The sequence below is a fragment of the Dermacentor silvarum genome, chromosome 1, assembly GCF_013339745.2.
Source record: "Dermacentor silvarum isolate Dsil-2018 chromosome 1, BIME_Dsil_1.4, whole genome shotgun sequence".
Taxonomy (NCBI): domain Eukaryota; kingdom Metazoa; phylum Arthropoda; class Arachnida; order Ixodida; family Ixodidae; genus Dermacentor; species Dermacentor silvarum.
In genome coordinates this window covers 192454718-192469200 of record NC_051154.1, presented here as the reverse complement: position 1 = coordinate 192469200, position 14483 = coordinate 192454718, and the positions used below count along the sequence as shown (strand labels likewise).

The following is a 14483-nucleotide window of genomic DNA, read 5'->3' as shown; positions in this document are numbered from 1 at the left end:
AAACCCTTCTAAGTCAGATTATATCTGGATCATCGAAACAGTGATGCGTTTATTTAGGAATACCATTGATCCCTTAACAGCAGCCACAGTTGTGCCTGGGTCGATTAGGTCCTGGTCGAAGTCCTGGGTCGATTATGTCGAGTAAAGCTATGTAAGAAATAATTTTCACTAATTTAGTAATTCAGTAAAATAATGATAATAAGTTATTGTAACGAAATATGTACAGCACAATTGTTAACAGGTATAATAATAATATATAATAATCAATATCATCATCATAAGGGGCGCAAAAAAATATTTGCCATTGGCGTCGTCAGACCTAGATACGCCAGTGGCCATTAATATTATGTTGCAAGTGCTTAGCGCCCAACATGATGCGTAAACAATGCAATGTTCGGGGCCATGCAGTGCAGGTGGATGAAGTGGTATCTGGTTCTGTGCTCCTGACTGACAATGTATTGGAGTAAATGCGAGGCAGACAAACTCAACACAGTTTTCAAGTAACTTGCACTGTAGCATGTAATTCATTTACATAGCAGTAGAATTAAGGTAGACTTCTTTTGTTTGATGATTCTGCTGAGTCGGGACCAGGTAACCACACAAACTTTAACCATTCTGTGGGACTTTCTATGAAACTGGCATCACACCTCTGAGGCTCATTTCACATTAATTTAGGCCATGTGCTTGCACACATCGTTGCTAGCACCTTTGTACTGCACACTGCTTGTTCAACAGAGCTTAATACAATAAATAGGCAGTCCTTATCAGCAAATCATTTCCAACACAGGGTGCCAAAATGGAAGAATTTTTATTTCACTTAAATTCCGTGATCATGAGTGCACATATAGTAAGTATGTAACGTGCAGTGGACACATTTACAAACCTAAACCAACAGAACCGTCTATATAAAAATATATATTCATCTATCTTTTTCCCTTTTCCCTTGCAATAAAAATATGTTTTCCTTTCCTTCCCTTTCCATTTTACTTCTTGCTGTGCTTGTAAAAACCCTCCCCACTTTTGACTCCAAGCTTTCCTTCTTGTACCAACTTGTCCAAGAGTGGTGATGGCTTGAAGAGAGGGTTGTCTGGAAATCGCTTGTGCCAGCCTGGACAAAGAAAAAAAAAAAATCACTAAAACCTAATAGTGTCCCCACATAGACAAGCTGCAAAGCATGATGTGACATAGATGCGACAGCTTGTTGTCATTTTCATGCAAAAAAAGAAAGAAATGACCACCTCTACTGGCATAATTTTTCTTAGGGCCCCTCACCAGGTCTGGCCATTTCGAACTGAAAAGCGCAGCGTATACAATGTGGGCTAACAACCGTGCCTGCAAAGTATTACACTGCTACGTGCTGCGAAAAGAGCTTAAGTTCAAACCAAACACCGTTTGCCCTTATCGCGCTCGCCATGCTCCCAGCTGGAGAGACGACGTAAATCGCCCAAGTGTGCCTACGTAACGTACACGGTGGTGCTGTGACATTGCTCACAGTGGCGTGTGTCTTTTGATAATGATTCAAGGCAACAGCAGTCATTTGTTTTATCTGCTGCTTTAAAGACTAATTAAAGTTTAGAGAAATAATAAATTCTACAAACCGACTGTCTACATATCTTTGTTAACTGCATACCATAGCAAGAGAAATGCACTTCCGTTTCATCTGCTTGTTCCACCATCGTGCAGTCACGCCCGCAGAGAGCGAAACTACCGTAAAAAAAATTGGAAGATATGATAACCCCCCAAACTTTAACTAAAAAAAAAAAAAAAACCAACGGTACAAACCAGTAAAAAAATGGGCAGTATATAAGACGGGGGTCGACTTTCTGCCGCGGTGTTTTTTGTTAATACAGAAGTTTTACCAATATTCCAGCTTTTACAGTATATGTCATTTTCTACCGTGTTCCAGCGTGCGATCATGCTCTGTGATCCGCTTGCGTCCGTCTCAGTGTTCGTGTAGCACTGACTTATACCGCTAGTCAGGTGTTCTCGTGCACAGTGCGCAAAATCATGCGCTGTGTGACATAAGACAAACGCAGCAGCTCATGCGCGAAAATGTCAGCGGAAGTACGACGTGCTGCAAGAAAGCGAGAAAAATAAAAATTCACCGACGATTACGATATTCTCTGATGTGAAATTTGAGTGCAGCTCTATACGTGTTTTCATTTCATGATATATTTTCTTGCGTGGACAATGCATCTCATGCAGCACATTGAAAACGCAGCAAAGTGTGGCGCAACTGCCACGCTAATTGAGCGATCGCGATAGGCAGCGCATGGGTGATGCGTGGGTGCGAATCACAGCAGCCGCCACAGACAGACTTCCGCTTTCCTCCTCGCGCTCCCTTCACTTTTACAGTCTTTCATCCCTTGCTCCATGTTTGCTCTTTCATCTTTCGCTGTGCTCGTTCACTCAGTTACACCGAGGGACACCAACGCTCAATGCAGGAACGAGCGCCTGAGAACTGCACTCTAAAAAGGCGAGGCGCGTGATGTATGCGTCATGCGATCCTGCAGCTTCGTATAGGAGAATGTAGAAAAGGAATTTCGCTTGTGGAGGCTATACAGGGTCAAGTGGACAGTGTCTATGTTGGCGGTGACGCTCGCCTCCTGAATTCATGGGTTCGCGGCACTGAAATATTTCTATCTTGGCTATTAATGAACCAATTTGAAAAAAATTCTTGTGGTAGCATGCTCCCTAGAGGGCACGTAACAATTTCCAGTGTATAACCAAAATTTGCTATGTTGCCTGGTGAGGGGTCCTTTAAAAAGCGAGATTAATAGACATGGCCAAGTTTTCAGAAGTTAATTAGCGAAAAATTGCTGTTCGGAGCAGTGAACAGCGATTAAAAAAATTAAATTATGGGCTTTTACGTGAAAAAACCATGATCTGATTATGAGGCATGCCATAGTGGGGGACTCCGGCAATTTGGACCACCTGGGGTTCTTTAACATCCACCTAAATCTAAGTACATGGGTGTTTTCGCATTTTGCCCTCATCAAAATGCGGCCGCCGTGGCCGGGATTCGATCCCGCGACCTCGTGCTCAGCAGCCCAACATCATAGCCACTGAGCAACCACGGCGGGTAACAGCAACTAAGTGTCAACCTATTTGTCTGCTCTGTTTGCCTGCACTACGCGTCTTTCTTTACAAACATAAGTGGTGCGGAGGTATATTGAACTTTTACTGGTTAGACAGTTTCAATGAACACTACTAAAGTGGTCTGCACTGTTATGCAACTCAATTTTCTTTTTCCTTTGCTCTGTGGAGTAAAACACCAATAAGTGCGCCTTCACAAAGGCACTTTGTTCACAAAGACCCTTTTTGCTAAAAGGTGAAAAAAAAAAAAAAGTATGCAGCAGCACTAAAAGGTATGCAGCAGCACTTTCATGAAATAGGCTTGCTGATAACTTACAAAGCAGCAATTGTGTATCAACAGATTGTCAGCCATGTGCTTATTGCTCCTGCCTCAACCACAACTTTATGATTTCCCTATCTACATTAGAACAGTTGTACATATGTCACATGCGAGCATTACAAGTGCACGTGCCTCATGCACACGATGGTGACAATGTGGTAGGGCAATGGACACAAAGCTCACATTTACTAATGCCATTATGAAACCCGGCAACTAATTACAAGGCACGAAATAACATACAGCATCGTATGCTGTTAGTGGCACGTCCGTGCGGTCAATTGCTAAAAATGTGTATATTGTGAGCTTAACTTTAGTAATATGTATTTCATACACTGGTACCTTCACCAACTCGTCAAACAGAGATTAGCTGAACCTCAAATTTTTACATTTTACTTGCCTTTGCTGTTGCTCACATGTCAACCTGCTAATGAGCTTGATGTTTGAATCTACTCAAAATTACCCATTCATTTGGCAATCTCCTCTGCTGAGATATCCCTAGAATGGCACCTGAAAACTCACCAGTTTGCTTGAAAAGTTCTTAATTTGCATATTTATTAGGGATTAACTATTCTGGACAAGTTGCAGGTGACAGAGGTGGGCACTATCATAAAATGTAAAATACAAGCGAAGGCCTGTGGTCTTAAAAAAAGTCGCTACTCTTTACCTTAGTTCTTTTATGGGGAAGGGTAATTTTTTTAAAACAGAATTACCATAACGTACAAGCCAACAGTGGCTTCTAGTTCAGGTTCTTACCATCAATAATGAACTTGGTAACATCAAGACCAACGTAGTCACTCAATTCGAAAGGACCCATTGGGTGCCCAGCACCCAGCTTCAAGGCAGTGTCTATATCCTGGGCACTGGCATCACCTATGGAATGGTGAAGAAAAACAGTGCAAATATGCAACCAGGCAGGCATAAACATTGGCAACACTGGGAATCCTGTCACAGCATTAGCAAAGTTACAGAAGTACCCACATGTAGAGCTTGTTTCTTGGGTTCAGTGTAACTAGCCCGAACATAATTACCAGTTAGCAGTTTACTTAGACCTTCATGAAAAGCAATAAATCATAATTTTCTGTATTCTTGCAATACTATAAAAGTGTTGTAGGCATAAATGATCAACATTACGTGCATGAACCATATTTGCGGTTAAAGGCTAGTTATTGACCACTTTGGCAAGCAATCACATCTTTAAAAGAAGCATAGCAACACCTTTTAACAAAGCTCGAAATATCTTAAGTACCAAATGACACTTTGTCACACATCTCTTCCCAACAATAATTTTTCTGAAGTAATTAGTATAAGTAGTTTAGAACAACCAAATGTTACCCTTAGCCACCTTTCAGGCCCAAGCTATTTTTTTACCATTCCTAGCATATTGAAGAAGCTGCGGCTTTAAGCTACAATCACTACAGAATCAATTTTACATAATGTGATATTTTTTTTCCTTGCATCTGTGCCATGCCTCTTTCCTGTACAAATACAAATTAGGAGTTTCATAAGTAGTCTAGCATTGTTTCTAAAAGGACTCTAAATATAGATTTCTGATGTCGGGATCAGAATATGCCTATTTATGACATTTTTGCCTAAACGTGCACTTGTCTTTTGAACAATTTTGTATATGGTGCAGCCTTGCTCAGTTTAGGCTGCAAATGAGGGTGGTCAGCACATTTGAAGTTCGCCCTATAATAACACCCACATCTAACAAACAGAACATAATCTGAGATTATTTGGATGATTGAAAGATCACGACTCAAAATGATAGAAACATGCATAATTTCATCCCACAAAGAAGAAATCTTTTTAAATCTGTACCGAAAATCACAAAAACATTCCATGAGCTGGCACATTGTGGTGAAATATTGTAATGGAAGAGATTTACGTGCCGACCCATCACTGCTCAAACACATATGCCTCAGTTGGTGCCATATAGTACATTATTATTTTCATCAAAATTGATATCTTTGCAAGCATTTCGGCTTTTGTGCATTTAATTTTGTGTGTGAATCATGCACAGAGTTGTTGCCTAAAAGTGGCGTTGGTGTTGGTTGCGCGTAACATAATCATCATCAGCCTATATTTATGTCCACTGCAGGACGAAGGCCTCTTCCTGCGATCTCCAATTACCCGTCTTGTGCTATCTGATTCCAACTTGCACCTGAAAATTTGCTAACTTCATCATGCCACCTTGTTTGCTGCCGTCCTCTACTGCGCTTCCCTTCTCTTGGTATTCATTCTGTAACTCTAATGGCCCCCCGGTTATCCATCCTATGCATTACATGGCCTGCCCAGCTCCATCTTTTCCTCTTAATGTCAACTAGAATATCGGCTATCCCCGTTTGCTCTCTAATCCATACCACTCTCTTCCTGTCTCTTTAACTTTAATTGCCTAGCAGTTTTCGTTCCATCGCTCTTTGTGCGGTCCTTAACTTGTTCTCAAGATTCTTTGTTAACCTCCAAGTTTCTGCCCCATATGTTAAGCACCGGTAGAAGGCAATGATTGTACACTTTTCTTTTCAACGACAGTGGTAAGCTCCGAGTCATGATTTGGTAATGCCTGCCGTATGCACTCAAACACAATTTTATTTTTCTGTAAATTTCCTTCTCATGATCAGGGTCCCCTGTGAGTAATTGACCCAGATAAACATACTCCTTTACAGACTGTAGAGGCTGAGTGGCGATCCTGAATTCTTGTTCCCTTGCCAGGCTATTGAACATTACCTTTGTCTTCGGCATATTAAATTTCAACCCCACTCTTACCCAGAGGAGGAGGAGACCGCGTGCATGCACACTTTCTTGGTTAAGGTCCTCAATCATTTGTTGTAATTCGTCCCCATTGTTGCTGAATAGGACAATGTTATCTGCAAACGGTAGGTTGCCGAGATATTCGCCACTGATCCTCACTCCTAAGCCTTCCCAGTGTGTAAGAGCTTGAATACATCTTCTAAACATGCAGTGAATAGAATTGGAGAGATTGTGTCTCCTTGCCTGGCCCCTTTCTTGATAGGTAACTTTCTACTTTTCTTGTAGAGAACCAATGTTGCTGTGGAGTCTTCGTAGATATTTCTCAAGATATTCACGTATGCCTCCTGTACTCCTTGATTACGCAATGCCTCTATGACTGCTGGTATCTCTACTGAATCAAATGCCTTTTCATAACCCATGAAAGACATATAGAGAGGTTTATTGTACTGTAACAATCGTTTCTTGGTCAGAAGTGCCAGACGAAAGGATTGCCGGGGGGTACGTACTGTGTACTGAGACAAGAGCCCTTTAATGAGATTACATCTCTTCCACCCAAGGATGAAAAGATTGTATGGACTGCACATCCCATTTGATATTGACTAGGCCGCCATCACGGTCTTCAGGCACGGAAATTGGGTTTACGTGCAATATTTCATGTGTGTGTGTGTTTTATGGAAAGCTTTGGTCTAAAAGCTTGGTTTTATGCTGCTGTATGAAGGTGTGTGCTTGTTAATCCTGAGAAGACTGCAGGAACTGCTGTGAGGATAAAATCTGCGCTGATCACTTTGTGTTATGGACTTGTAGCCCCCTTATACATGTAACGCGCACAGTCACTGTGTTTCTTCCGTCCCAAAAACTTTGAAAAGTGGGCTTATTGTGATGATGTGCATGAGGTTGCCAGGTACAATCATCGCAGCGGCGTCGTAAAGGACAATTTTGAGACCGGAATGCCACATGATCTTTGTGCACCAAGAAGAAGACAACAATGTGCTGCGCGGGCTTGGCACAAGAGCACGTGCTGAGCCTCACGATGAAAGCAAAACAAATTTCCACTCAAAGAAGTCCACAGGTGACTAGAAAAGAGAAAAGAAGAGGAGAAGGAGAAGAGGGGACATGTCGACGGTTGTAGGAAGGGAAGACGGCTAAGGATGCAGAGGTGGGAGCTTGTCGGGTGCATGGACTCAAGCTCATGAGGCCTCTAGCTAGCTGGCTCTGCTCTTCTCAATGGCCTGTCGTTTCCTGACAATGACGTGGCAGCAAGCGTGAAAGAAAGGTGGCTGGGGAGTGTAGGCACAGGCTTGACGGGTGCCTGGACCCAGGCTCACAGAGACCTCCACCCAGTAGGTGGACGCCTGACGACCACAACCTGTGGCATCTCTTCCACTTCACGTGAAGAGAAGTGGACAGTGTTTCGACAAGCAGGTAGCTGCAGGACTCAACCATCCTTGAGCATTTGTAAATGCCGCTGCTCTGTCTTCGTCGTCTGGATCTTTTTCAGAAGAAGCTTACACACGGTGAACCCTTTTCTTACAATGTTTCGTTGAAAACGATTCTGATCTTTTAATTGGCATTTTGAATTAATCGTAATGGCGGTGAGCCCAAATGATTCAAGCCTGTATAGTTTGTTGCATGCTCTTTGTTTCCACTTGAATTCTATTACCCCTGTAGTGAACTGATGTCGAGGTTTCATCTGAGGATTGTTTGATGTTTGTTAATATAAAGTGTAGTTTTGGTGTTTGTTAATTTGCAGCTGGCTTTGCTTATTTCTGACCAAGGCAACACCTGGGTTGTTAAAATATTACACGAACGCATTTGTTACACTCCTCAGTCCTTGGGCACTTTAAAAGGTACATTGATTTTAACACTTTTCAAAAATAACTCAGAAGCAATTACGTAACTTATTCACCCCAGACATAAAGGCAGATGCATGTGGCACTGTATTGAAGCACATTATTGTCATCAGTTTTAGTGGATATGCCCACCAATTTGGTTTGGATGGTTGTGTCAACACAGACAACGAAAAGCACCTTTGAAGTGTGCTTTGAATACCGCAAGTCGACACAAAAATCCAGGATGCAGCATTAATATGCCAGCCTACCACATGGTGTTACATTTTCATCTTTGTGTGTAGGCCAATAAAAAAAGTTGGTTTCGCCCGAAAGGCAAAGCATCTATTGCAATAGCAAATTAGTGGACAGCTATAGAAAGTAAGGATAGTAGTTTTATCGGCCGTAAGAACGTGTAAACATAGGCACACTAACTAAATTAACAAGCATGGCGTCACGCGCGCACAAGCTACCGTTCTACGGCCGATGCATGAATGCATCTCACTCAATGACTGCGGAAACTCTGTCAAAACGCCGGAGTGATTCAGCACGGCAGCAGAAGCAAGCGAATTAAGCTTCATGCCGGTACTTGCATCAACGCGATCTTAGCCGTGAAAACACAGGGAGGGCAGCCTCTACCCCCACCGCAGATGCCATTCAAGATACAGCCGCCCGGGTGGAAGCGCGCGTCGTAGTATGTGACCTCTCCCCTCCCTACTCTTCTCCCGGAGCCTTCCAGCCTGGCGGGACTGCGCAGCCGCAGTAACGTGAGGCCCCTCCACCTCCCTACCCTCCCTCCAGAGCGTTGTGCATGACTGGAATCCTGTGCGATTCCTTCCCGCTTCCTGCCCTTGCATGCGCGAGCCGCGATTGTTGGCTCACCGTCTCACACTTTCACTCGCATATACAGTGTACGGCGCGCGGCGACAATTTTATCGCCTGTGGACTTTATTTATTTATTTATTTATTTATTTATTTCTACGAAAATACTGCCAGTCTAAATGCCAGACTTTAGGCAGGGGTGAGCTATACATTGGAAATAACACGACACAGATAATACAGAAGTGAAAAGAAACAAAGTGAAATGTAGAGCTGATCTTACTGCAGTAAAAAAAAAAAAAAAAGTATTAATCCTATAGAATGAAAGCCCGAATGATACACAAATCAAAACAGTCATATAATACTACAGCAATATGAAGTACCACCACGTAAGCACCACAGTAGTAGCAATTACCACTTATATAACATAATAAAAATGACCGAAACAGATACACACGCCGCACAAAAACATAATGTCTAATAAGAAGTAAACAACTTCGCAACTTATGGTCACAAACAAAAGCGACGCCAGATGCCACCTAGAATGAAAATAATGTCGAAAGCAATAGTATAAGTACATGCGAGCATGTTTAATTACATATGCATAAAGAAGTTAAATAGCAATAAATGTAGTCACTCTGAGTGCATGGAGGGTCAGAACAAAGAACACTGTAAAAATAAATCAAATAGAATTGTCAGTAAGACATTGCACGCAACACACGAACGAACGATTTCAGATCGGCGCTTTCGAGAACCTCGGGTGGCAAAATATTGCAGTCGTTAATCATACGAGGGAAGAAAGAATACTTGTATATATTGGTATGGCAGAGGTGTTCAGTAACTTTTTTAGGGTGAGATGAGCACATTTTGTGGTGCAAGTTTGGTTAGATACCATCTCAATTCTAAAATTTCCAATTCTGCACTTTCCAAGTGAGCTGTTGGAGATGTGTCGTGTCGGTTGGCATTAAATATAAATCTTACAGCTTTCCTCTGTACTGATTGTAGTTTATCTATGTTGAATTGTGTGCGGAGGTCTCAGACAGCCGACGCATACTCTAGTACTGGTATCACATACGTTTTATAGGCAAGTTGTTTAATTCCGTGGGTGGCCTGAGCTAGTGCCCGTCATACGGAACCTCACGGCAACAATGACAGCGACGAGGAGGAGAGAAATGCGCCTGGAATGTCCATAATAATTGCTATCGCAATAAAAGGTTTTATCATGAGAAGACAGTTACTTTCTCCACTTACACGGAGATGCTGCCTTCAGCACCTAACTGGAGTATTTAAACAAAAAATGGGTTTTTCATGTTCGCAGCATACCAGTCAGCAATAAGAACTGACTTAAAAAGCAATTATATCCCTGACCGCTCTTCAGGTCTGAGGAGGATAAGAGTGCCAGGATGCAATGAAATGCAGGACAAGGAAGAAAAAAAAAAGCTATATTTTAGATTACAAGCTCTTGCAGAAACCTGTCATATGTATCAGACATTTTGAAAAACATTTCTAAGATTGACTGTTTATGAATGGCAGTAAGGTATGCACAGAAAGAATCACAAATAAAAATCAGTGCGATAGTACATTAAAAATTACCAAAGATGACCCATTCATAGGCTTTCCATAAAAATGCTAATTTCAAATTTTTTCCTTGAGTTGTCATTGTGTACAGTAAACAGACATTTTTATTCACAGTATAAAATCTGTAAACACAGAAAGAGTCTTCCTTTTAAAAATTATTTCTAAAGTTTGGACACCATACAATATCATAAGCTGAGCTTTCCATTTTGTTTGCACCTTGTTTTCATATTGGAGCAAAGACCACGAACTGGAAAAACAAGCTTGGTTCCAGTGTATAGAGTGATTTTTTCTGTTATACAAATATTTTGGTGAAAATAAAAAATTGTTGGGACACCCTGTGACTGTTCTTATCTGAACACAACTAGTATTCATGCTTGCCAGCAACACATATATGCAGTACTTATACATAAAGCATGGGGAATGGAAACAGTTATCTTTCAGATAACGTGAAGTGCAAGATGCAGTTTGCATACCTCGCTCCAGCATTCGTATTGCCTCCATAAGACTTGGAACCAGTAGCCTATTAACAATAAATCCCGGAGTGTCCTGTAAAAGTTAATACAGTAAAACGTCATTATATTCGGATTTCACAGGGCCAAAAAAAATTTGCACATTAACCGAATGTCGAATTATCGAGGGTATCAAGAAAACACTAAACAAATGTTTACAGTGTCAACAAGCGTGCATGAGCAAATCCTGTTTCTGTTTTGCACAAAAGGAGTACGGAAGCTGCAATTCTCTTCATCGCGTGATTGATTGGCTCTCACAGCCGCAAAGGTCTCGCGACTTCCTTCGCAGTGCGGCCGCGGCGTGCCTTTATCCGAGACAAGCTTTTTACTACTGCATGTACATCCCCCCCCCCACCCCCCTTTTTTTCTACAGTGTTGCCAACAGATCGTCCACCCATCCTGATGTGGCCGGTGCTCTTCATCCTTGACAGCTATGCACCGAGTCAAAACGAAACAACTGTTTGCCGCAATCGCGGCCGCTATCGACACGATAAGAGACGGTGACTAGGCAGTTTTGAAGACACGCGGCCGAAGTTCGCTAGGCTTTCGCCTAAACTCTCGTTATGCCTGCCGGGACTAGAGGACAAGTCCGAATTATCCGATTTTGCAAATTAACGAGGGCCGAATTGACCTCGTTTTACTGTATAGTATAACAAAAGACAAAGCGATAGAGCATTTTGTTATGCTAAGCCTCTCCCAAGCTTTTGTAAAACACTCGTGAACCCTCCTGTATAATTTTGAAATGATTGATGTGTCACATTGCCACCACAAGTGTGTAGGGCGGGGAGATTAACCAATAAATGTTCTGATTACTAATTCATTAATGATTTAACAGTGGTGGAAGTGGAATATGACTTTTTGTAGCGGATTTGTAGCAGGAAAAGCTGCTATTCAAAGCGGCATATGGTGTTTTATTAATCATGTGGGCTTATTTGTATTGAACCACTTCACCATAAAAGACTGATTGACTGATGAATATGCAATTCAGTACAAATGCTCAAAATATCTCAAATTTTTCTGCTGTATGCATAGTGCACATGGATGCACTGAAAAAAGATTTTTATGTAATATGCCTTTTGTAGGGTAAAAGTGTTATTGATGCTCCCTGTCAGATTGTCTAACACAGATAGATGTGAAATTAACACAGTCCTTGATTAATCATTTTTCAATGTGAGCATTCTTATAGGTAAGAGACAGCAGGGCTTAAAGTAAATTTTACACTAAAGTCCATCTTAGCTAATTATTGTTCGAGTTGATGCTCATTCATTATGAGACTTTCCATAGGCATTCACATTCACTTTGATCGCAAAAGAATTCAGTATAAATGACTACACAAACTGATTTGCACTCAGGCGTTATGATTGTTAAATACTGCCACCTCCATGGCCAAGTTGTTGAATGCTAAAAAATAACCTTTTGCAGCCACCAAGAAAGATGAACAAGTTGCTTGCAACTGTTACACCTATTTAATATAATTGGACGCATAATGGTGGTTCAGAAGTTGCATGTATATCCTACACATACTGAATTTCTCACTACCTGCACTGCGAAGAAATTGCTTTTATATGCATATGCAATATAGAACAATAGCTGTAGTTAGAGCTGCAACAGTGCCAGTTCCTGAATTATATAAAAAAAAGGCCAAAACCAATTAATTGATTTCCTTACTCAAAGGCTCGCATGATTAACCTGCTCAAGCATTTTAGTCCATGGCACAAATAAGCTCAAAGCCTACACTCTTGGTAAGCTTGCTCCAATTGATTAGAAGTTTCCCTTATTTGCTGCATGAATGACATAATACCAGAGAGTACACCTTTTATCTGCTGACAACTTACAACCCATTTTGGACTACACAGGTATAAAGAGTGCACAATCAGCCAAAGACAAGGGCTACAGCTACCATATGCTGCTATAAGAACCTTAAAAAGAGACCTGCTAACGATTACATATTATTCCCCTGGATACTACATTGTCCGGAAATCTTTGTTTCCCTTGCTGCTTTTGAATGTAGCACAGAAATGCTAAGCTTTATCGAACTACAGAAGCTTGTTTTCACCTTGCACACAACAGTTGTCTTGCCAAGAGCCTTGCCCCACGCTTGCATTTTCTGGAATGTGTCTTCACTTGTCTCAGAGATTCGCACAACCTGCATAGTTAAACCCACAGTCAAAGAAAAAAACTTTTACAAGCCCTGCACACATGGATATAATCAAGCTGTTCCGTAAGAAGGTCCTTCCAATCTCTTCACAAACACTACTATGCTGTAATACAAGCATTTTCTAATTTTGTGCTCCCTAAAATAATGACCTGTGTCAAAAGCAGGCTGACAAGCAGGCTACGTCAGAAGCTCTTTCATTTAAAATAAAGAACAAAAGAAAAGGGAAGATAAGAATATCAGTTTCCATTATTAGCACAACCATGGAATGTAGCAGCAATACCTTATCACTCCCTATGATTAAACAAGTACGCAAAAAGTAAACAAAAATACACATAAATGTAAGAGAATGGACGAGTGGAAAATATGGGAGCTTTCCTGTCGCAAAAATTTTCTAACCTTCCCTTCAAATATTATTCAACAAATTATTTAGGCCGCTCTGTCACTCGTCAGCATTTTTTTTTTTTTTCAAGGAATAAAGGGTTTGGACCTTCATTCATGAGGGGCGCTCAGAAGTTCGTATTATTGCCATGAAGAGACAGAGATTAATAACTCTTTCCTTACCAGGCCCAAAGAAATCGATCAAGTTGACTCTACAGTTTCCCAACACATTGTTAAACATTTCAGTTAGAATTCTTCCACTAGCAACGTCATGCACCATATGAAATGACAGCTGAACTTTAAAACTATTGGTGAGATTTGACATTTCTTGACAGGTTGGCGAGTCTGGAAAAGGGAGTCTGGAAAACTTACTTCAACTGGAGGTATCATCGAGACTAGCCTCCAGTACTCCTAATTAGCACTTCCTCAATCAAACTATGCAAAATATGCGCCTTGGTCGACTCGGCCACATAATCTTTGAATGACAGCAGCAGTGAAGACAAAGAAGGCTCTGTCGGGTTGTCTAATTTTCTGATCTGATATCTAGGCTGTTTCAATAATGTCTCAAACACCGGTAGATGCTCATGAGTGTGTGTTATTTTCATAATTAAGCTCAATTGATATCAAGTGCACCTTTGGGTTGCTTTTATCCATCAATGTCTAGGAGGCACATGTGCAGATTACGAGCAATTATTCCCGGCGTATGAGGTTTTCACTCACACAAGAGCACCGATTTCAGGCTGACTTTCAACCTAAGCTTGACGAGCAGTCTAATCACTTGCTTTTTGAATACTACCTGTTCAAATGCCCTTAGTCATTACTGTACAATATTGAGCAACACCGCACATTACCATATCTGCCGAGTTCGGAGAAACTAAATCCCGGGAGATCTTCCAACCTTCCGACCGGAGGGGGGGAGGTCAGTCGGTTACACAACCCCCTCTCCCCCAACGTTGATATTTTCAAGTACTGCCAGGCGAACTTCATTACAATGTCATTTACAGATATGCAAATGACCACATGAACATCAAGGTCTCACTTTTGCAAGCATT

General features: G+C 41.4%; 1 protein-coding gene across 1 annotated transcript in view; it reads right to left on the bottom strand.

Moving 5' to 3' along the window:
- Positions 1 to 789: 789 nt before the first annotated feature.
- The window catches only part of LOC119436570 (hydroxyacyl-coenzyme A dehydrogenase, mitochondrial-like), a 28440-nt gene continuing 14746 nt past the window's right edge, over positions 790 to 14483 (bottom strand). Inside the window, exons 5-8 of the mRNA XM_037703452.2 lie at positions 12952 to 13041; positions 10860 to 10932; positions 4169 to 4285; positions 790 to 1108 (exon numbers count right to left, since the gene is read on the bottom strand). Coding sequence (XP_037559380.1) covers positions 984 to 1108; positions 4169 to 4285; positions 10860 to 10932; positions 12952 to 13041 — 405 coding nt within the window. The 3' untranslated portion in view covers positions 790 to 983. The remainder of the gene's footprint in view (positions 1109 to 4168; positions 4286 to 10859; positions 10933 to 12951; positions 13042 to 14483) is intronic.